The sequence below is a fragment of the Prionailurus viverrinus genome, chromosome B4, assembly GCF_022837055.1.
Source record: "Prionailurus viverrinus isolate Anna chromosome B4, UM_Priviv_1.0, whole genome shotgun sequence".
Lineage (NCBI taxonomy): Eukaryota > Metazoa > Chordata > Mammalia > Carnivora > Felidae > Prionailurus > Prionailurus viverrinus.
The window spans coordinates 9,553,527-9,577,222 of NC_062567.1; the positions used below are offsets into that span (position 1 = coordinate 9,553,527).

At 41.1% G+C, this 23,696-nt stretch overlaps 1 protein-coding gene across 3 annotated transcripts in view; it reads left to right on the top strand.

The window, feature by feature from the left end:
- The window catches only part of PRPF18 (pre-mRNA processing factor 18), a 50,253-nt gene extending 27,270 nt beyond the window's left edge, over nucleotides 1-22,983 (top strand). For 2 of the 3 annotated variants that reach the window (XM_047866303.1, XM_047866304.1), the window contains 6 exons: nucleotides 1,911-2,057; nucleotides 3,572-3,640; nucleotides 5,553-5,693; nucleotides 5,819-5,890; nucleotides 8,211-8,366; nucleotides 21,674-22,983. In XM_047866303.1, the coding sequence (XP_047722259.1) occupies nucleotides 1,911-2,057; nucleotides 3,572-3,640; nucleotides 5,553-5,693; nucleotides 5,819-5,890; nucleotides 8,211-8,366; nucleotides 21,674-21,754 (666 nt within the window). In that variant the 3' untranslated portion in view covers nucleotides 21,755-22,983. Of the gene's footprint in view, nucleotides 1-1,910; nucleotides 2,058-3,571; nucleotides 3,641-5,552; nucleotides 5,694-5,818; nucleotides 5,891-6,406; nucleotides 6,548-8,210; nucleotides 8,367-21,673 lie in introns of all 3 variants that reach the window. The other variant, XM_047866305.1, reaches the window with a different exon arrangement.
- Nucleotides 22,984-23,696: the final 713 nt, after the last annotated feature.

Here is a 23,696-nt window from a genome sequence, read left to right on the forward strand (position 1 = left end):
TAATGAGTAGTAATGTTAAACATCTTTTTGTTTGCTTATTGGCCTTCTGTGTGTGGTCTTCTTTTTTAATTTATTTTTTTTTTTTGGATGTAGTCTTCTATTTAAGACCTTTACCCATTTTTAATGAGGTAGGGTTTGTTGTTGTTAAATTGTATGAGTTCTTGATATATTTTGGATATTAGTCATTATCATATTAGTAATTTACAAGTACTTCTCCCATTCCATGGGTTATCTTTTCACTCTGGTGATAGTATCTTTGCAGAAAAGTTTTCATGTTTGATGAAGTCCAGTGTACCTATTTTTTTTTTTTTTTTTTGGCCTGTGCTTTTGGTGTTGTATCCAAGGGATGATTGCCAAATCCAGTATCATGAAGCTTTTCCCATGTGTTGTCTTATAAGAGTTTTACAGTTTTAACTATTACGTTTATGTCTTGGATCCATTTGTGTGTGTGTGTTTTAAGAGTTTTATCATTTTTTTTAAAATTTTAACTTGTTTTATTTTTTAAAATTTGCATCCAAATTAGCATATAGTGCAACAATGATTTCAGGAGTAGATTCCTTAGTGCCTCTTACCCGTTTAGCCACCCCCCCCAACCCCTCCCATAACCCTTAGTTTGTTCTCCATATTTATGAGTCTCTTCTGTTTTGTCCCCCTCCCTGTTTTTATATTATTTCTGTTTCCCTTCCCTTATGTTCCTCTGTTTTGTCTCTTAAAGTCCTCATAGGAGTGAAGTCATGATTTTTGTCTTTCTCTGACTAATATCACTTAGTATAATACTCTCCAGTTCCATCCATGTAGTTGTAAATGGCAAGATTTCATTCTTTTTGGTTGCCGAGTAATACTCCATTGTACATATATATAAATACACACACACACACACACACACACACACACACACCCCACATCTTTATCCATTCATCCATCGATGGACATTGGGGCTCTTTCCATACTTTGGCTGTTGTCGATAGTGCTACTATAAAATTGGGGTGCATGTGTCCCTTTGAAACAGCACACCTGTATCCCTTGGATAAATGCCTAGTAGTGCAATTGCTGGGTCGTAGGGTAGTTCTATTTTTAGTTTCCTGAGGAACCTCCATACTGTTTTCCAGAGTGGCTGCACCAGCTTGCAATCCCATCTTTGATCCGTTTTGAGTTAATTTTTTTTTAATGTTTACTTTTGAGAGAGACAGAGTGTGAATGGGGGAGGACAGAGAGAAAAGGAGACACAGAATCTGAAGCAGGCTCCAGGCTCTGCGCTGTCAGCACAGAGCCCAACACAGGGCTCGAACTCACGAACCATGGGATTGTGACCTGAGCTGAAGTGAGACGCTTAACTTACTGAGCCACCCCGGGCTCTCCTTTTTTGAATTTTTATGTGTGGTGTAAGGTATTGGGTCCAGCTTTAAGGCTTCTGTTTTTATCAAGTGGTCACAAACTGGATGTGAATAGAATGTGGAATTTGCTGATTGATTAGAAACCTAGTAAAAGCCCAGGATATAGATGAGGTACTAGTTGACATTGCTGAATGTTACAGGAATTCAGAATAGTTGTGGTAAGGCTAGACATTTTAAGTCACCTGGAAAAATGGGTTGAGGACTCACTTTCACTAGACCTCACTAGAAAATTAAAGTATTTGTGAGTATTCTCATTTGCATTTGTCACACATACACTTTATTTTTCTGACCAGAGGAGCTGTTGTGCATACATTCTTTCAAATTTAAATATGTTCATGATAATTAACTTTGGACACCAATGATAGCTGTGTAATAAATTGAAATCTTACTTGAGTCCCTAATTTTACTAAGCTCTTAACTACTTGTGGAGGAAGAAAATGACTTGGACTTAGTGAAAAATCAAAAGTGAAATATCAGTGAGATTTCATAGAAGGTGTAATTTTTCACCCTTCTCAGGGATTGAGAAATGATCTGAAAGCAGCTTTGGATAAGATCGACCAGCAATACCTCAATGAGCTTGTTGGTGGCCAGGAACCTGGAGAGGAAGACACACAGAATGACTTGAAAGTTCATGAAGAAAACACCACAATCGAGGAGTTAGAGGTAATCTCTACGCCCACCTGTCTTCATTCCCTGGCATACCTTCCATTCCCTGGAGAAGATTCCTGAGGTCATCAGGTTGCTCACTTCGGAGCACAAAGGCCCATTTGTAATTTCATGCTTTTACTTATCACTCCCTTTTTCCTCAATGTCCACTCACATTATCCTACTTCCTGCCTTCAAAAGTAATCATTTGGCTATGTTTGACACGCATCCTTGTATCTGTTGGTGGTCTTGTAAAGCCAGTAGTGTTTTGTATGCTTGTGTTTTGAATACTCATAAATGATACTATACTGTGACACTAATTTTTTTTTTTACTCTTCTTTTTCCACTTAGAACTGTTTTTAAGATCCACCCTTGATGTTGCACATATATCTAAACCTTTGAATTAACTGCTGCGTAGCATTTCGTACTCGGTGGCATTCACTGCCTTGTACTTTTTGCTTTCTCTTGAGAGCTGGCTTGCTCCGGCTCCCCAGTACCACAGACAGCTTTGTGAGGAGCAGTCTTGCACATACCCCTGTGGACTCAGAGGCAGGGTTGCTGGGTTAGAAATGTTTCACTTGTCCAGTACTGTCAGGCTGCTCCCTAGAATGCCCGTACCGGTCTATACCCGCATCAGCAGTGTGTGCGTGCCCTTTGTTCCCACATCCCTGCCAGCACTTGGCAGTATCTTGCTTTCTCATTTTTTGCCACTGTGATGAATATGGTGTGATATGTGTAATCTTAATTAAAAAGCAGTGTTGTACTATCTAAATATCTAGCTCAAGCTAAAATTATGGCTTAGTTTAAAGCTTTAACTGCTTAATAAATCACAAACTGTTATTTTTCTGTTTCCTTTCATTCTTGGCTGCACTCTGCATGAGTAAGATCATAGTTCTGGTAATTGTGCCCTGTCTTTCTCCCCCTCACTTATCTATGCACCCTAAATCTGACAGAAAAAATTATTGTGAGTAATCAGTTCTGAGCTTGTTTTTTTTCTGAAATAGCTTTATTATGATAATCACTTATTATACAGCTTACCCATCTAAAATGTTCGGTTCACTGATTTTTAGTATATTCGCAGGTTGATGGAACCATCATCACAATCTAATTCTAGAACATTGTTTTCCTAAAAAGAAATCTCCGTTCCATTAGTAGTCAGTCCTCAAAGCCCCATCTTTTGTCTTTTGGTTCATAAAAGATGACCTACTCTCTAAATTTAAATGGCAAGGTGTATTTTCTTTTTCGTTTTTTTAAGTTTATTTTGAGAGAGTGTGTGTGTGCACCAGAGGGGCGGAGAGAGAGAATCCCAAGCGGCACAGAGCCTGACACAGGGCTCGATCTCACGAACCATGAGATCATGATCTGAGCCAGAAGCAAGTTTTGTTTTTTATATAGAAATTCCTTAGTTTTGTTTTTTTTTTTTTTAAACAGCAGTTAGTTTCTGTAATAAAGATCCGTGTTCAACTCACGTTGATAACACATATTCCGTCGTTGCTCTTTATGAATGACCGGAAGCATTCTGTTTTCTGCAGGCATTGGGAGAGTCTTTAGGAAAAGGGGATGATCATAAAGACATGGACATCATTACCAAATTCCTTAAGGTACGTGTTTTTGGGCTACGAAGGAAGGACGTGTGGGTTGGTTACGAACTGTTCTTTAATTTTTGGACCATATTTAAGGGTCAAGGACTGGAGAGGGAATCCCTCGTTAAACATGTTTTGTATGTACCTGGTTTCCAACACTGCCGTGCACTTGGGTAGAGAGGTTAGTCTGAGGGGATGTACGTGTACTTTCACTGTGGCACTTTAAAACTGACTTATCGTAAACACACAGAAAAGAATCACAGCGGTGGAACGAACGAGAAGTTCGGGGAGTTTAAAATTTTTTAAAACACTCCAGGAGGGAGTGCAGTGAGGGGCTTGTTCCAGAAGCTCTTAGAGTGGTGATGGCAGTAAGGAGAGGAAGGAGGTGGGAAGACCTTGGCAGTGGAAAAAAAAGCAAACACATCAGCAGCCTTTCAGAGACTGCTCGTTTTCTCAGTTCTGCAGATAGCTGCGTATTCCCGCTATGGTTAGCTCCATCCGTCTCTGGCCGTGGGATTTCTTGCTTTCCTGGGGTAGGTAGAGTGTGTGCAAATGTCAGATTCATTTTAGCACTTATTCACAAACTATGTTCATGCCAAGAGATTTAAACACGAGAAGTGCTTTTACTTGTGTTTACTGTTTAAATACAGGGTATTAGTCATCAGGATTCTCAGTCTGTTGAGATGGCATGGAATTAGATGGGGCTTGGGAGCTGGCGTGAGCTGGAATTTCCTTTTGGAGTGACCACCTCTCCTCTCCGGACAGAGGATGAGCATAGGTGATGCCCCTGGGGTGGTAGGTCTTCCTCCACCTTCCCTGGTTATCTACTTCTAGAAAGGGTGTTCTTTGCATTTAAACCCAAGGGGCACTAGGTCTACTTTCCAGGGCTGGGAGAGGGGAGGGGGGATGAGTCATAGTTGATTTGTTTTCTTTTTCCTTCCTTCTCCTTTAGTCAGGTGATTTAGTGGGAATATCTAATTGAATCTCCTCTTTCCTGCAAAAGTGGAAAGTCCAAACAGAGGCATACCCCATGTTATAGTGCTTGGCTTTATTGGGTTTTGCAGATAATGTGTTTTGGCTCGTTGGTTTATTTTACAAATTGGTGGGTCTGTGACAGCTGTGCTTCGAGCCAGTGTACTGGCATCGTTTTTTCCCAGGAGCGTTTGTTTACTTTGTGTCTCTGTGTCACATTTTGGTGATGCTTGCAATATTTCAAACTTTTTCATCATTATTACATTTGTGATGGTGAATCGTGGTCAGTGATTAGGATGTGAAAGCACAGATGATGGTTAGCATGTTTTAGCAATAAAGTATGTTTAAATGAAGCTACAGACATTGTTTTTTAGACACAATGCTGTTGTACGCTTAAGAGACTACATTATAGCGTAAACAGAACTTCTATATGCACTAGAAAACTAAAAAAATTCATTGGGCTCTTGCGATATCTGCTTTATTAATGCGATGGTCTGCAACCAAACCCGCGGTATCTCTGGGATGTGCCTGTGCTGCACCAACATATTTGGAAGATTGATTAAGTATCATAGCACATATGCCATTATGGCAAATAAGTCTCGGTGGGTTCAATTTTATGTAATAGAAATATGAGTAAAAGTTTATTTCTGTCGAAATATTTCTGTGAGATATGATAGTTTGTTTTTTTTTTTGAGAGAAATTATTGTTGAACTAGGAATATATATAATACACACACACAGAGAACAGGGAAGTTTGTGACTTGCCAGAGGCACTGCAAAACATACCTGACACAATAAACAGAAATAGTTCATTAATTAAACGGTAATTGATGATATTTTAATTAGTCAAGAAATATACTCTAAAGATGGTAATATGTTGTTCCGTATTTTAGAGAACATTTAAACTTTTTGAACCACTGGGTGGCATCGTAGTCTAAATTTGCCCATTCTTTCAACAGTTTCTCCTTGGTGTTTGGGCTAAAGAACTGAATGCCAGAGAAGATTACGTGAAGCGCAGTGTGCAGGGTAAACTGAACAGTGCCACTCAAAAACAGACTGAGTCCTATCTCAGACCCCTTTTCAGAAAGCTTCGGAAAAGGGTAAGGTTCCTTGGAAAATTCTTCTATTAACTGATTTTTAAAAAAACAATCTGTAAAGAGTAAATGCAATCTTGAACTATACACAGTAGCTTCCAAAAATAGTGATGATGTTTTTTCTTTTCCAGAATCTTCCTGCTGATATTAAAGAATCCATAACAGATATTATTAAGTTCATGTTGCAGAGAGAATATGTAAAGGTACGTTACCATGCTGTGCATCAAAATCACGGTATGAGCCTGTCTAGGTTGTGTGTGTGGATTATGTTTATTTAGCGTGGGAGTATTTTACATAGGAGCTTTGAGAGTAAATGTGAGTAAACGTGAAATGAATTAGTAGTGACAAAATCTTTTATTCTCTAATGTATTGTCAGCTTTATTTTTAGACATTGATAATAAACTTTCTGACTACACTGGTTTTTTAGTCATTTTTAAGGTAGGTGTAAAGATTCTTCGGAGCATGAACTGGATATAGGCAGTGTTCATTTCATGAATGGGATTGGATTTCAAAGATTGTTCAAGATTATGGCTTGGAACAAATTTTCCCATAGAAACAATGTTATGTAGATTAGTTTCCCAGGCCAGCTATAAAAGCCTACTTAATCCGTAATATAGCTAAAGTATTGTACTAATGATACAATGGAATTAACCACCCTTTATACTTCTATGAGAAAATGTTCCAAGTAAGGCCGCCAGAATTCATCTCTCCCATTTCAGAACAGCAACACTAGCAGACCCCTTGTTAGGGACGACTTTACCCCTTGTCCCGGTGTCTTTCCTCCTGAATGGGCTCTAGGAGGTGGCGACAGGGAGAAAGCGCTCTTGTGGCCCGGAGTTCCTGGAGCCGACTTCAGAAAGGCAAGTGGAAGGCCGTCAGCTGGCGGAGGGGAGCACAAAGAGAGCGGCCTGCTGTACCAGTAGTGGGGATTGGATGAGTGCCCCTGCATCTGGGCCATAAGCAGAGTCTGAAGCGGAAGCTTCTCGTGGTGGTGCCTCCTGAGTGTGGGAGTAGGGAATTTCAGCGTGACGGTTCCGGCGGCTGTTCCAGAGCAGTAGGTGGGGCTCTGCCAGAGAAGTGGGAATGACTGGGCTTACCCCTGTGCTCTGACCATCTCTTCCCAAACACAGGGCCGGCTGGCACCTGTGGGTGCTGCAGCCTCATGCTGATGAGGCTCCAGTAGTGATTTTACTCCTTCTGTTAGAGAGCCAGCTGGTTTTATCAAACGAAATGTTTTTGGGTTTTATGTCTATCAATTTTATTCTTGGATAGTTTCTGTTAGTTGCATGGTGCTTACTAAGGACAGTTGCCTTGGAATGGGTAGATGAGGTCACCATCGCTGCGGGAAGAAACCACTTGTCTACTAGTGAGCGTGCCTTCCCTCTGGTTACTTTTTGCATTTGCATATTTGAGAATCAGGTGAAAGTTCATTTTGCGTAGAGTGCAGAAGAACCAAGAAACTTGAATAACCTATTTGGACAATTTTCTTTAGAAATTTGGGGTAACTAAATACTGGAAATTCTATCAGTTAATACCCAGTGTTAAAATTTGTACAATTCAGAATCAGTGATATAAGTATGTAATGGGCTTTTAAAAATTAAGCTTTCTAAAACTACTGAGTAGAGCAAATTCAAATTTAGGGTAGAAAATGAACTTCTAGTTAGTGTGTTGGTAGGCTAATTTTTTTTTTTTTTTTAATCAGCTCTACATATCATACACATAGGTATTGGATTTTTAAAATTAGAGTATCTTTGAGACCTGACTGGTAAGCGTCTCTGAAACCCTCAGGGTCTTGTAGAATTTACTTGATTTCTCTTTTGGTTTTCTCCTTTTTTTCCCCTCACAGGTAGCCGGGCTTGGTTTAGAAAAAGAGCCATTTGTCTTCGTTGGTTTCTGTCTTTACGTTTTGTAGCTTTTATTTTAAGGTTCTTGGCAGGTGGGAGGTTCTGAGGGGCCAAAGTGAAACGATCTCATCCTTAAACTATTTGACTCGAGGGTTAGTATTTAATCTCTGTTTATACATCTGCTGTGGACCCTGTGTGATAGTCCCAGCTCACGGAGCCCCTGCTGCTTTCAGAGGTCTGTGCTGCTGTGCAGGGAGTGGATACAGTTGCGGGTTGGATTATGAAAAACCACTTAACCTCCATCTTCTTTGTGACCACCTGTGGAGAAGACTGGGTCTAAAGGTGACTCAAACTGGAGTTGGTGTCAGTGCATCAAAAAACCTGCCTGGTAATTCCAGATCTGAAATGTATTAATTTCCAGTGCACAAAGGTTGCAAAGGCATGTTTGTCTTTTTACTCACAGGATTAGCTTTGGTTTCTGTTTTTCCAGGACATTTGTGGTCCTGGGAAGGGCAGTCGGTCACCTCGTATTTGAATTTCTTTTGTTTGAATAATGGGAATGGTAATACTTTCAACATGCTCAGGACATGGATGAAGATTATGTCCTAAAGGGCTGTGAAATACTTTAAAAATATGGACCAACCCAGTATTTTTGCTTTTCTGATCTCTTTCTTTTTAGGCTAATGATGCTTATCTTCAGATGGCCATTGGAAACGCCCCTTGGCCCATAGGGGTCACTATGGTTGGTATCCATGCCAGAACTGGTAGAGAAAAGATCTTTTCTAAGCACGTTGCACATGTTTTGAACGATGAAACACAGCGGAAATATATTCAGGTAAGCAGTTGGGAGGGAATGAAATTGCTCTGGAGGTTAACATGCTCCGATTCCCAAATCGTAAATTTTGAGAGCAGGAGAAGAGTTCTAGCAAATTGGACATAGCACGATAGGACACAAGTCCGCTTTTCCTAAGTACTTGTATTTAAGACCTCTTCACTGCATAAAGTGGAGCCCTTGTAAGTTTCATACATGACGCAAGACAGGGTGAGGGGTTGTACTTTAATTACCATAGCACTGAAATAATGCTACTTCATTTGGTTTTGGGAGTTTAGTGCAGAAGGACAAATTTAGACTGTTTAGCAGTAAATCTCATTTTGTCCCTTCCCAGCTAGATTTAACATCTACAGGGTTAAAAAGAAGGAATGAATAGTAAAAATTTGGGCTTAATGAATGTAATTATTTGTCAGTAACATTTAGACAGAAACAGGTCTCAAATGTTGATAGTTTATTTTCGTATAGTCCTATATGCCTCATATAAACTTGTTTGCATTATTGTTGGGCAAAACTTTTTTTCTTAGTGGGGAAAAAAGTCAACTGTTACGCAGCTTTTGCCAAATTGTCAAAAGTCCCAGATTGTGTCTGTATAATGACTTATGCCGGATGTTACTTCTGAAGCTTGAAGATGATACTGGGGAAGTTCACTTAAAATGTAAAATCCACTTAAAATGCATAACGTGCTTTCAGATTTTGTGCCAGGGAACAATTATTACCATATTCATGAATTATCTTGCTATGTGATTTCAGTTCCAAGTGCTAAAGATTAACTTGTGTGTCATGCTTTATGCCTTATTCATACATATTAGCATTTTCAAATAGGAGTTCAACCTGACTCCCTAATATGAATTGTAGAATTTATAGAGTCCAAAAATAACTTGTTGAAATTCAAAGACCTTTCCATTTTTTAATAATAACCAGTGACTGTATTGAAGGCAAAAAGCTTTTATTTTGGGGGGGGGGGGAGTCATTTGGCTTTAACAATAAAAAAATTTCCAGTTGTTAAATGTGTTAATTGTGTTCAACTGTACCATAGCCAGAGCCATAGTGTGTATAACTACATAAATTGTCTCAAAGGCAGTATTTTGTTTCTCAGCAGTGGTGTCATTTCTGCTTCCCCACAAACTGATTTTCTCCCTAAAATCCATCTAGTAGTTTTTAAGATTTCTGATTTATTTTTGGAAGCTATATAATGACCTTTTTCCCTTCCTTTGGTCTTCGTTTTTAATTGTTCCATTCCCATTTAAAAAATCCTCCTTTTTTCCCCCAAGATGATTAGGGAAAAGTGGTAAACATACTGAGAACCTCAGGAAGGTGTCTGACTTAAACCCAATAATATTGTTGTGGACAGATGTAAATATGGTAATACAGTCAGGTGCATTCCTACCTAGCTGGTTGAGTGTGGGAAGCCATGGAGTACTGAATAGATCCATGTCTGTTGGGTGGATGCTGGTGAGATGTCATGGGGTCTTAGTCACCTCAAACTGTCCTGTTAAACATTTTAATGACTGGTTTGGTTGACTACACTGAGAGGTTTATTTATTGGATTTATGGACAGCAAGAAACAAGAAAGAGTAGGGTGTGTGTTAAGGTGGAGAAGATGTTGGCATTCCAGAAGTTCTTGAAAGACTGAAGAAAAGAACAGATTCTAAACAAATAATATTTAACAAGGATGACCACAAAAAAATCTGGATCCAATGACCTAGTTGCTTGAGTATACAATCTGAGCAATGTATACGAGAAAGGATTGGGGAATTTAGTAGGCTGTACGTGCAATTGAACGAGTGGTATAATATGACTGCTACAAAGTGTAATGATAGCTTGTATTTCATCATTAGACATAATGTAGCGTAGGTTCCACAAGTCAAGAACATAGTTCTCTGTTATATACCCGATCTAGAACAGTACCTCACTCGTGGGTGCTCAATAATGATTTGCTGCCTGAATGAATACCATATGGGACAAGAGATGTGAAAATGTTCCTTTTTTACTCCTTGAAGGAGACCGTTGGAGGGGATCTGAGCACAAGAGCTGTGGATAATAGAGGAGCTCTCTGGTGGGATGGGGAGTAAACTTGGCCTGTAGTTTAGGACCGGGTAAGGTATAGGAAGGAAGGAGGACCTTTCTAATGAGTGTAGGGAAACAATAGTTCTCTTTTTATTGAACTTTTATTTTGAAATAATTACAGATAGACTCACAAGAAGTTGCAAAAAATAGTACAGAGAAGCTTTTTAACAGGCACAATTGCCCTGAGACAGGAGTAAGGCCACTGGGAAGATGTGAGGGAGATCCCTACCACTTGATGTTTGCAAGCATCAAGTTAACTCTTGCTCTTTTTTCCCTAATGTTTATTCATTTTTTTTTAAGTTTATTTACTTTAAGAGAGAGCGAGCAAGCAGGGGAGGAGCAGAGAGAGAGAGAGAGAGAGAGAGAGAGAGAGAGAGAGAGGATCCCAAGCAGGCTCCACACTGTCAGTGCAGAGCCCAGTGTGGGGCTTGGGTCCATGAACCCTGAGATCATGACCTGAGCTGAAACCAGGAGTCAGATGCTTAATGGACTGAGCCACCCAGGTGCCCCAAATGTTTATTTTTGAGAGAGAGAATAAGTGGGGGAGGCGCAAAGAGAGAGGGGGGATAGAGCATTTGACGCGGGCTCTGCCCTGATAGCAGTGAGCCCGATGCGGGGCTTGAATTCACAGACCATGAGGTTGTGACCTGAGCTGACGTTGGACACTCGACTGAGCCACCCAGGTGCCCCAGCTCTTGCCCTTGTTGGCCCTTTGATGTCTTTGATTCTTCTCTGTCATTTCCCTTGAGGCCACTGCTTAGACCTAAGGTTGCAAACCCACATGCCCATGACAGGTAGTAAGTGAGCTGAGTGTTAAACACCTGACCCTCTGACATTTGTTCTCCTACTTTGCATACGGACACAGATAGAAGCATTGTTTCATTTTGTCTCGACTCTGACATGACAGGGGACAGTGCAAGCTAGTGTGAGGTGTCAGCCGATGCTCGCCCCCGGTGCCACTGGAGTCCCTTCAACTCACGGTTCCCTTGTAGGAATATGGGTCAGTGTTCCATCTTCCTCTCTTTTTAATTAATTTTTTATATGTGCCAAAGATCTTACTTTTTCCCAAGATATTGTGTGCTTCTATTTTTTAAAATATTGGCACCAAATTTAAAAAGTTAGCATTGTGTTTGGACAAACAAAAATGCTGATTTTTGATGTCTTAAAATAAACCTATGGCGCTAAACAGCTCGAGGCCAAAGAATGCTGCCCGTCCCCCCAACCCCCAGTGGCGGAGTTTTATGAAATTCTTGATTGTGATGAGCTGAGTGGTTTGCTAAACTGTCTTTTGAATCTCCCTCCTTGTTACTTTGGTGTTGAGGTGGGGTTGATTTAGAATATCTTTTTTTTTTTTTTAATGGACTATCCTTAAAAAAGGGATACATTAAGTATATTAAAGTCAGGGGTTGACAAACTTCATCTTAAAAGATAGTAAATATTTTAGGCTTTGCATTTCCTAGGTCTCCATTGGAACTGTTGAACCCTGCAGGCTGTAGTGGGAAAGAAACGGGTGGCCTGCGGACCGTAGTTTGCTGACCTCTGGTGACCACCTAGCCCAGACATATTCTTTGTTAAGGTATTTGCTGAGTAGGTAATTGTGGAAGTCATTTTATAGGGTCAGTATTTCTTTTTAAACTGAGCTATGATAAACCTAAATGCGTGAGGTGTACCAAACTTAATTGTACAGTCCAGTGATTCCTGATATATGTAATTTTTTTATCTAGACAGGAGAACAAGGTGGAGATACAGAATGTTTCTAGTGGGACCCCAAAAGTTTGTTCATGCCTTTTCCTAGCCCAAATTCTCTTCCCATCAGAAGTGACCATTTTTCGGACTTGTGTTACTATCAGTTAACTTTGCCTGTTTTTGGACATCATGTAATGGAATCTTGGATGTATGGAAAAATTATTTTTGTATTTAGACATCCCGGTGAGAAATATGTGTGTTAGGAAGTATGGTTGAAAACAATTCAGGAGGCTATTTTATAGTACCGGGATTTCATCTTGGGGTTTTCTGCAAACCTCTATAGAATTTAAACTGCGAAAGTTGTTTGAAGTGTTCTCTTGCTCACAAAAATTAAACACACCACAGGGAGGGTGTTTTCACCGTGCAGATCAAAGAAAAGTTGTATAGTTTATTAGCTGGTCTCAAATCTGAGGTTAGATTCAAATTGGTGGTAGTAACTTTAAGAACTTTGTTTGTTCTGCCAAATGCAGATGTAACCTTTGGCCCAGATTTGAGTAAAGCTTCTTGTATACAGATTATAGGAGGCTCTTGGTTATTTAGAGACCTTGTAATTCAGTCATTTAAAGACCTCTCTTGAAAAGGTTCATATCTTGGGCATGCTTGTCTGTAAAGAAGAGAAGGAAGAAAGGCTGAAATTGTCATCAGGCGGCTCTGCTCTGCAGGCTCACTTGCCATGTTTCTTCGCCTTGGCCTGTGGCCCAGAAACCTGGCTTTTGTCAGTGACATTGACAGTCTCCCTTGCTTTTTGGCTTCCATTGGGTTGGTAGTGAAAGAGGCTCAAAGGCATTTTGTAGGTGGGAGAAGAACAGGTCAGAAGTATTGATGTCCCTGGCTTCCTCCCTGTGGGGTCAGTGAGGGCTGATGGCATCCCCTCCCCAAGGCCATGTCTTCTCTCAGGAGGCCATCTCCATACAGTTACTTCTGGGTTTCGGTAACTACAGTCCTTCTTGCCCCTTCAGAGCACAGGCTGGCTACAGCTTCCCAGTAGTGCTGGTTCGGGGACACTCTGCCGTCTCTTGTTGGGCCCAAGACCTGCCCATGCCTTTGCAAAATTGCTGGAATTACTGCCATCACATGTTCAAGTTTGATCGTGCTCTTTGTTTCCTGATGATAGTGTCCCGAATACATGTAGATTAATTGATCTGTGTACTGTATTATAACACAGATTTCTTTGGTGATTAGATGATGAAGGAATAACACTCCTTCCAAATACTTTTCATGAGGTTTCACTGTTATGAAAGGCAAATGTCCTGTAATCTTCTCTGGTGAGTTGTTGTCAGTAATCCAGATTGGTAAATTCCCTAGTAAAGACATCATGTCAACATTTTCTGTCAATTAGTTCAATCTATATTTCGGGCTCTGGGTATGTTTCGCCTACACTAGGATTTGCCAGATTTACTTGTTCATGGAATATTTGTGAATTTATAATCACGTGTTGCCGAAAATGGTATAGCAGAAGCTTGCATTACTGCACTGAGTGGCACAACTTGATCTGTATGTCGAATATACAGTATCACGGTTAGCTGCTAAACATTCCCTATGCGTCCCTATGCAAATTATACGTCACACTTGTGGGCCGTGTGGCTTCATGCTACCTCCTGGTGTTCTTGGCTGTGCTAAACCGTTTCTTAAAGGCAAGTTATCTCATGATAACAAACTGTTTACCCATGTAGTACTCTCTGCTGTATTACATTTTTAGAGAAAAATATGGCTAGCATTTATCAATCATACACATCACCTTTTAATATCATGGAATGCCAGTGTTCAGTAGAAACACATTTTGGGGAATGCTGATCTAAGCTGTGTGTGTTTCGTTTCAACTGGCAGCTTCACTGATAACAAATATTTAACTTGGGGTATTATATCGTCTGTTTCTTAACTACATGCATGAAAAAAAGTTAGATTGCCTCGTCCCCTGAAAGCCTGGTAATCAAATAAAGGAAATCTTTGCCCAAATCAGTCTTTTGGTATAAATTTTCACCTAACTTAGCTAAGCGGGCAAATGCTGTTTTCAGAATGGGATTATCACTGGTCATTGTACTTTGTTGTTACTTTCTGTGAAATGATGAAGGAGCCTGTGAACTGGAAATACGTTCTCTTCCAGAAAAGAAGCATCCAGACAGGTGAGAAAGAGAGCAGCTCTGTTCTTACTGTAAACTATAAAGGCACAGTGAGTCAGTCCCAGGTTACCACTTGTCTCTAAAGTTCCATTGAGTTCTGCAGATACTGGAAATTTTTATACTTTCAGCACTTGTGGTGGGACTTTTCATCATCCCAAGTAGTGAGATCCAGATGAGTTACTTAAAAGGCTAGCATGAGTTATTTAGATGAATGCAATTTTAATGGTGTTCTTGTGTGAAAAGAATTCCGGTAAACAGTTTTTGAAGGATTGGTTTTTTCATGCTTAACTATGGGTGTTACTTGAAATTGTAGAGATTAACTTTTAATCATTAAGTACACATTTTTTTGAACATCACACTTGAGGTCAAATGAGTATTGCTTCAGTCCGAAGTCAGGATTCGTTTTTAACTTAATTTTCTCATGTAAATTCATTCCTTTATTAGAACTTGGGCAGTTCGTTGCTAGAATTTTAAGTAGCTAGGTGGAAAATGGCACTCATCCCTTACTCTTGACATTCTCGGGCTGTATCACTAAGTGGATCTGTGCTTTCATTTTTAATGCTTTGTTCTTACAGTGTAGAATAGTGACAGGGACAGAAATAATTTCATGAGGTGTCTTCTCTGTACATCGTACAAAGATGACTTAAAAGCGACGACATTAAGTCCTAGTAACTAATGAGAGTTTGTAAAAGAAAAGGCAAATCCAGCTAAAGAATTGTGATTGTAGTTTGGTTTGGTTTTAGAAAATTATTATTTTCTGCAATAAAAAAATCGCTAATTTTTTAGTGGATGCACATTGATATAATAATCGTTCATTGATTTGTCTGGGTGTAAACTTCATTTTGCAGGATTCATATCCTGTATCACATGCAGGTACTCCATACTGTACCTATATAGGGTGGGTGTGTGTGTGTGTATGTGTGTGTATATATATATATATTTAATGTTTTATTTCGTTTTGAGAGAGAGTATGAATGAGCGGGGGAGGGGCAGAGAGAGAGGGGACAGAGAATCTGAAGCAGGCTCTGTGTTGACAGCAGCAAGCCTGATATGGGGCTCGAACTCACAAACTGTGAGATCTTGACCCGAGCTGGAGTTGGACCCACAACAGACTGAGCCTCCCAGATGCCTCTATATTTGATATTTTTATACTTTATCTATAATATTCTATAATGCTTTAATTAGATTTTTCAAACATTGTGAAATATACTTAAAATTTACCATATTAATCATTTATAAGTGTACAGTCCATTAATTTGTGTAGATATTTTCCTAGAAACATACTGATTTAAAAAAAACCAGTTTGGTTGAATTTGTTTGGTGGGGGGAGTTACTAAGGAGCCATTAATACAAACTCTGTAGAATCTGGAAAGGTCAAGATGTGGGGCTGTTTGGCACTTCTAAAAGTCCAGTCTATGGGATGGGGCTAAAAACGAGGAATAGTGGCTGAGAATTAGGATATGTGATCCAGAGGTTCCTTCTGCCTTACCCACGTGGGCCCTACTGCCCTTGTCCTCTAGCAGAAGACAAGTTAACCTTCTGAGGGATTTGTACTATTCAGGAAGGTTGACCTGCCATGGTGAAAACAGGATGCTGAAGTGAAAGCCTCTGTATTAACAGATGAGACCTGTAGTCCCTCCTCTCCCTGGGTTCCTGTGATGCTGGAAGCCTGCTCAGGAATTTAGAGGATTCTTCTCTGTGAACTGACTCAAGAGAACAGAGAAAATACTAACATTTAGTATTTCTCCAGTGACAAAACGAGATTGCTGCCGTATTGTACCCACATGAAGTTCTGTTCTTGACCAACCCTGCCCATTCAGGGACTTTCCCTTAGCTCTCCAGTGCCTTGTTCATAAATACAAATGTTTACCAAGGACCTTCAGACCTTTAGAGAAAGTTTACAGTGTGAAAGAGACCAAATTAGAAAACACATAGAAACACATAGAAAAAAAAGGAATTCAGAGATAGAGCTGTAGTATAAAGAACAGGAAAAAACCAAAACCAAAACCAAAACCCTTCAATTAAAAGCTTAATTAATATCTTTAGGTAAGGCTGTAACCATGAAGTAAGATTATGCCACAAAGAAAAGTCAGAATCAGAATGACCTCTTAGAAATCAAACATTACAGCAGAAATGTAAAAGTTGAAAGAGAAGGACAAGAGAACGAGGGAATCAGTCTAGAGCATCACACTATTCGGATTCCAGGAAAAAGTGAACAGAGAAATTCAGAGAAATCTGAGTAATAGCAAATGAATAGGAAAGATCTCCCATCAAGGCCTAACACAGTAAAACCCTGGAAGGCTAACGATAAAGAAAAGACTTTAAATGCTTCTGGAGAAAAGAAACAGGTGGTTTACAAAGAATCGGGAATTAAAAAGCTGTTGCCCTTCTCATTAGCAGTACTGGAAGCTGCCAGACCGTGAAACAATACCCGGGTAACAGAAGGAAAATAATTTTCAACTCAGTCATATTCCTGTCTAAACTGGCAATTAAGTGTGAAGATAGGCTAAAGAAATTTTCAGACGAGTCTCAGAATGTTTTAAAAATGTGACCTCTCAAATACCCTTCCTTGGAATCATTATAACTAACATTTATTTAGTATCTACTGTGTGCTTCACTTCACTTGAGAGCAATAATATGAGGTTGATGGGATAATTTCTGTTTTACAAGTGGGGAAACGGGGCCATGGAGAAGTTAGTTCCCAAGGCCACACAGCTAGTAAGTGTTGGAGTTCGGATTTGAACGTGGGTAATCCTCACTCCACTGTGTTGGATTGCCTCTACTTGAGGATGTGCTCCACCAAGATGAGGGAGGGAGATAAAAAAGATCCAGGAAACCAGATCCAGCACAGGATTGGGGTTGAAAGGAACTGCCCGGGTGAAGGGGAAGGCATGCTCTAGGATGGTCACAGTGCAAAGAGATCTGGAATTCATTTGTTCTAGGTTGGAACACCTAGAGGGCTCTAGGAGAAAAATGGAACAGATGCATTACCTGTTGTGTTCAGTCATTTTGAGTGTAGTTTCACTGTGGAAGAGTGAAATGGTGATACCTACATAAACAAGCAAAAAGATAGGGAAAGATATGAAAGGACATACTGTCATAGTATACTCCGTGGCTCTGCTTTGAACAACATTTGGGTAGACATCTGCAGTAAATCCTGAATATTGCATTCACTAGTAATTGTATTTGGGGAAGATAGGAAAGAGAAATTGTGTGTGTGTGTGTGTGTGTGTGTGTGTGTGTGTGTGTGTGTGTGTCTGTCTGTCTGTCTGTGAGGGGCTAGTAGGTGTGGTTTAAGGATTAACCGTCCAGACAGAAAAAGTCAAGCACTGTCAGTATAGTGTTTAGAAAGATGGCAGTAAATACCGAAAGAAACACTTAAAAGATTTGAAATGATTATCTCTGGGGTGCTGGAATGGGGGATTGGAAAGGGTGAGGCAGAGGACTGCCATTTTTAAGTAATATGTGACTTTAAGAAAATAATGATATATATACAAAACAAGGAGTTATTGCTTAGTCCATATCCTGTGTGTTGGCAAACCTTGATGGTTCTGCATTCACAGTGTATCTGCAGTCTGTTCCCTTCTCACCACCGTCACTGCTGCCACCTGGGGTCGGCCACCGACGTCTCTTGTTTGGATTATTGCAGCGTCTCCTGCCTGGGCTTGGAGCTCCTACCCTTGTCCTTCCCCTTTTTTTCCTTTTAAGATTTTATTTTTAAGTAACCTCTACACCCAACACAAGGCTCGAACTCACGACCCTGAGATCAAGAGCTGCATGCTCCACTGACTCAGCCAGCGAGGCGCCCCGTATCTTTGCCCCTCTTCAGTATCTGCACAGCACCCAGAGTGATCCATTAAAGTATGAATCGGATTATGGTGCTGTCTTGCTCATAGCTTTGCAGTGGTTCCCCGGTTCATATGGAGTTAAAGCCAGAGTCCTTCTGGCCACACCCCATATGCACACACGCCTCTTCCCTGCTTTGTTTTTCTCCAGAGCATTTATCATAATCTCACATGAGGTGGTTTACATATTCGTTTTGTTTCTTGTCTGCGTTCCCTCATTGGAATATAATCTCAATGTGTGGGATTTTTTTCTGCTTTGTTCCCTGTGTTCTCTCAGCCTGGAACAGTGCTTGGCACCCTGTCGGTACTGAAAAAAGATTTATTAAATATATGTATTGCTTACATGGAAATAAAAATGATATTTAATAGCACCAGTTTTTAAGAAGCTCTTTGCAGTAAGCTAAAGTAAGCAGCTCATTGTCTTACTGGCTTAAGCATCCTCAGGTAATTTGAAACTGAAATCTTGAGGGATCTGGTTGAAAAGATTTGTTTCCATTTGGAAAATAACCATATGCTGTCCTGACATTACACCCCTTTAAAAATTTGTGCCGCATCCTATCAATCCTTATTGCAAAAATATATTGTAATGTTTCGTGGTAACTATTTATGACTCACACTGTTGAATTTCACAACCTTGTGGCAGCTAAGATTTCAGACAGGATACTGATACTTATTTTTAAATCCTAGAATCTGTTTAGTGGGGTTAAATAAGCATCACAAATATCTTCTATAAGGAGCAAACAGCCAAGTTTCCATTTCTGACAAGAAAAACTACCTCCGGCAGTCCTAACACCAGTCTGCCTTTCATTTGCTCATAATAATTCTTGCCATGTTTCGTGGCTGACTGAGACTATTTGGATTTCATCAGGGTGTTCTTTCTTAGCCTTCTCTCTTCTCACCTATTTGTTCGGAAAAGTTAAGATGCCAGATTAGTGCTATCACATCTATTTCCATGGCTACAAATCACAATTCTGCATACACATGATGAGAATTCCCAGCAGGAGAAGCTGGACTGTGAGAGGGAATGGTCTTTATCCTAAAGCAAATACCTGGTTAGCACAGGGGACAATGATGAGAAGACGTAAACGCGGAGCAGAGCGAATCACATGGTCTGTCTGTGCACCGCCTGCAGGTGCCGTCTTGGATATTGGCTGAAAGATACCTTCCAGACTCCTGGTTTTTAAGTCCCAGAATGTGGACGCTCTTTGAATCTACAGAAGGACCTTGAGTAAAATGTTTGAAAATCATGATTCTCTGATGTTGCATCTGATCGATTATAGTTCAGTTCATAGAAGGGAGTTACATTGATTGGTGTTGTCTAGTTACTGTGGCCCTGAAGAGATTTTGCAGGGACTTTTTGTTGTTATTGCTTGTTTCGCTTTGCTTTTGGTGATGTCTCTGAGCTTGAACTTTGTTTGCATACTTACGTGATTACAGAGTAGGAGTTCTAAATGCTTGATGTTTTAGAGCCCTCTTACATCACCGTACGTTTCTAGGCACTGTTTTGCCCTTTCTCCTCAGACTGCCAGGGACGCCCTGTTGTGATTGTGTTGTGTAATGATAGCCACACATTGCTTTTCCTGCTAGCCATGAAGCCCTGTCTCGTTGTGAGAGCTGATGATATTTCATCATGTCATTTTGAGGAAAGAAAATGAATCCTGAGAGAACACTAGTTAAGTATCAGGCAGTGTGCTGCATACACTTCCATATTCAGTATCGATAGAGCTCTGACCATAGTCTGCCTTTGGCCTGTGATAGGATCTCATCGTTCTTGTTAGTGTGGTAGGAACTGGGTGGTTTCAGTTCTTGTGAACCCAGGGTGAGAAACCTTAACATAATTTGTGCCAAAAGTTGCCTTGTGAGTCATTAAAATTAAGCACTGCTATTCTTGCTGGTGGTGGTTTATATATAGAATTCAATAAAACATTGGACAGAGCACCACCTCCTTGTAAGCAAGGAAGTTTATAGACTGGTAGGTGAAAAAGTTAATAGGATTCATCGCTGGTTTGCAGAGCTCTTCCCGGAATTGTTCCGGACACTGGAGAGGTCTATTGTGGCATGTTGCAGGTTTCTGTTCTTGTCCCTCTGCTGTGTGTGAACTTGGGTCATGACTTAGTGATTGCTCAGTGGTGGATGAGAAAGCTAAGAGGAATGACTAAAAACCAGATGCCAGCCAAGGATGTTGAAAGATCACAGATTGAAGGATGAGCTGAAAGAGACCAAATCAGTTTTAATAGTGACAGTTCTTGTCATCCATTTAAAGTCACTGCAGAGTTACTGGCTGGTTGAGAACTGGCCTAACTGTAGAAGAGATAGAAGGCACTTGAAATTTGTGAGGTCCTGGCAATTCTGTGTATCGTAGTTGCCTGAAGAGAATCAAAGCATGGTAGCCGATGCCAGAACAGGGTCAGTGCAGGAGTACCTCTGCTGAATTCCGAAGGATCGGCCGAGTCATGTGTGGGATTTGTATTCTGTTTTTTCGATGATATTAGAATGTTTTTATCGGCGTGCCTGCATAGCTCAGTTGGTTGAGTGTCTGACTCTTGGTTTCAGCTCGGGTCATGACCTCAGGGTCATGGGATCGAGCCCCATGTTGGGCTCCGTGCTGTGTGTGGAGACTGCTTAAGTTTCTCTCTCCCTCTCCCTTTCTCCCTCTCCCTCTCTTCCTCCCCCACTTCTCACTCTGTCTCTAAAAAAAAAATCTTAAATGCTTTTATCATGTAATATTTGGTATACACAAAAGAATACATGTAATACATAAGTTATGAAATAAATAATATCTAAAGGCCTTATTCCTAGCTTAAGAACTAGATCGTTGACTCTGTTTCCCTCCTCTACCCCAGAAGTAATTGTTACCTTGAATTTGTTTGTTGTTGCCTTGCTTTTTCAAAAGTAATTCCACCACGCTCTGTGTATATTTATAAGCAGTACCTTTTGTTTAACAGTTTTTCAGTTTCATTAAAATGACATACTTATGTAGATTTGCCGCTTGCTTTTCATATTCAACGTTGTTTCTAAGGTGAATGTGTATCAGTTGTTCTCAACCAGAATCCCTCATCGACACAGTTCCCTCAGGCAGCACAGAAGATGATTTGTGACTCTTTTCTCATTTGTCACAAGGAATGTACATACGCATGACTTGTTAGATACAAAGGAGAGCTGCTGTCTCAGAACGTACAGTGGGTGCTTGAACTGGGCTTACCTCTGCAGTGGAACCTGCTGGAGTTCTGGCTAGTTCGTTTTTACTCTTGTCACATGTTCCTTTGGTGGCCATACTAGACCGTATTCACACATTCTCCTCTTGCGGACATTTGGCATTCCAGTGCTCTGTTGTTACTACGAGCAGGTCTGTTGTGAAGGTGTTGTGCTTCTCTTGGGTGCACGTGAGCAAACATTTCTCTGCGTGTGCATCTGAGTGGTCTCGCTGGGGGCTGCTACACTGGAGTGGAGACACTGGTAAACCAGTGAGTACTGAGAAGGGCAATTAAGAATACTAGTTCATAACCAGTCCTTACTTTCCTTATTTGCTTAGGGTTTGAAGAGGTTAATGACCATCTGCCAGAAGCACTTCCCTACAGATCCATCAAAATGTGTGGAGTACAATGCGCTGTGAAATCTGTGTGTGGCGTATAAGTGACGAGAAACTGAAGCGAGCATGGGACGGACTTCTGGAATTACCAACAGGAATGAGGGAAGAAGAAAAAAGGAGTTTCTTGAGTTTGAGTTCCACCTAATGCAGTCCTCTTGGTTTTAAGAAACAGCGTTGGCTCTCATATCACATCTGGCTGCAAACTGATTTTTGTGTCATTTACTTTAATCAAAAAATTAAGTTCTAAAGACTTTTCCTCGTAATTTAAATGTGTAGACAACTGTCACAGAAGGGGGTTTAAAATGACTTTTTCCCTCTAAACCTGAGAGTTGGCAGGTGATTATAAAGGAACATTTGAGGATGGACTTAATTATTTCTGTAAAATATGGTAATTTTCACATTGTCTTTTATGTAGTATTTATAAAAGATATTTTTATATATTTCAATGAAAATATGGAACCATTTAATGAAACTTTATAGTCCTTAAATGTTGCTGAACTTTTGCCATCTTGCAGTAGAATTTGAATGTAAATGTTATCACTGTGGAGTGTTGTTTTCTGGCATTTCAAGGCTTTTGCCTCGTAAAGAGTGTAAATCTTAGTGTTCGTCATCACTTGGGACAGATAGAATTAATAGGAAACAGAAGTTTGAAAAAGATGGTATCCCAACAGGAGTTTAAATTACATAAACCCAGTGCATCAAGGTTCAAGGTGGGGAAATGGATTGTCAAGCCAGCCAAGGATGGGGACATTTTGATGGCAGTGGTTCTTCCCAGAATAGGCCTGCCTGCCCGTGTCGCCGTCCCCGGGCCCGCGGTGGACTGCGGCTCCCAGCTGCCAGCTGCCCGGCAGAGGAGCGGGATTCCGGGACCCTTGTTACTGCCCGAGTCCTAGGTCACGGGTCTGATTTTCCTCAGATGAGGACTTCTGAAGCTCACGGTGTCCTACCCAGATCATGGTGACGAATGGCTATGCCCAGGAAGTCGAGAGGACTCCGTTCCCGGAGGAAGGTGGGTGAGCGGAATACACCTGACTTGGTGGAGTGGCACCATCGGACGGCGGCAGCCAGGCAGGGGCTGCCAAGCCACAACTTCCAAGCTGGAGATTCCAGCGCTCCGCCCCCCGAGCGCGCCACCGTGGGCAAGTAACTTCATGTTCTCAGCCTCATTTTCCCTGTCTGCAGTGGTAGTTACTAAGCGTAGTATGTATCTTGGAGCGCCGTTGTATTAAAGTGAAATAAAATGCTTAGCGCACTGCCTGGCGAATGAGACCTCCGTGAATATTGGTCGTTGCGTCCTGGTCGTTCGCGTGTAGCCAGAGTAGCTTTGGCCAGGCCTGCGTTGAGAGGCCACGTGTGCTCACAGAAGGGTGGCGGCAGTAACGGTGGTGGTAGCAGCAGCAGCCTTCGTAGCGGACACGTTCGTTAAGGCTCTGTGGCTTAGGCCTCCGTCCGGGCTCTGGGACCGCGCCCACCTTCCGCGAGTGCTCAGTTGAAAAGGGGGGAGGATGCGGTGGGAGCCAGGGTCAGCGGAGCAGTAGAAGCGTGTAGATGCACACAGAGGCGCGGTCCCCTCCTCTGGCCCCTTTGGGAAGGCTTGAAAGCCACTCCTGGTCGCCGGTGTATAGCCGTGCCTATCTGATCGTGTCTGCTGTATTTTTGCACAGGGGGGCTGAAGCCCACTGCCCTGACTGAATCAGGCTTACTCCCTACCCCACTCCCCACTTTGGAAACCATTTCGTACGATCAAATTAACTAGAACTTACGGGAGCTTACTCTAGAGCAGATGACAGACTCTCAGAACATAGGACGCTAGTCTAGACTTCAGTTGTATCGTGTTGGGTAGGGCCTGTTGATAAATAGTGTTGCATGAACACTCCCCAGATTACTTTTCTTTATTCACGTCAGGCCACAGCACGGTAGTCCGTTAATTTCACGTTGTCTTCCCATTTGCTGTTAACATTTCCAC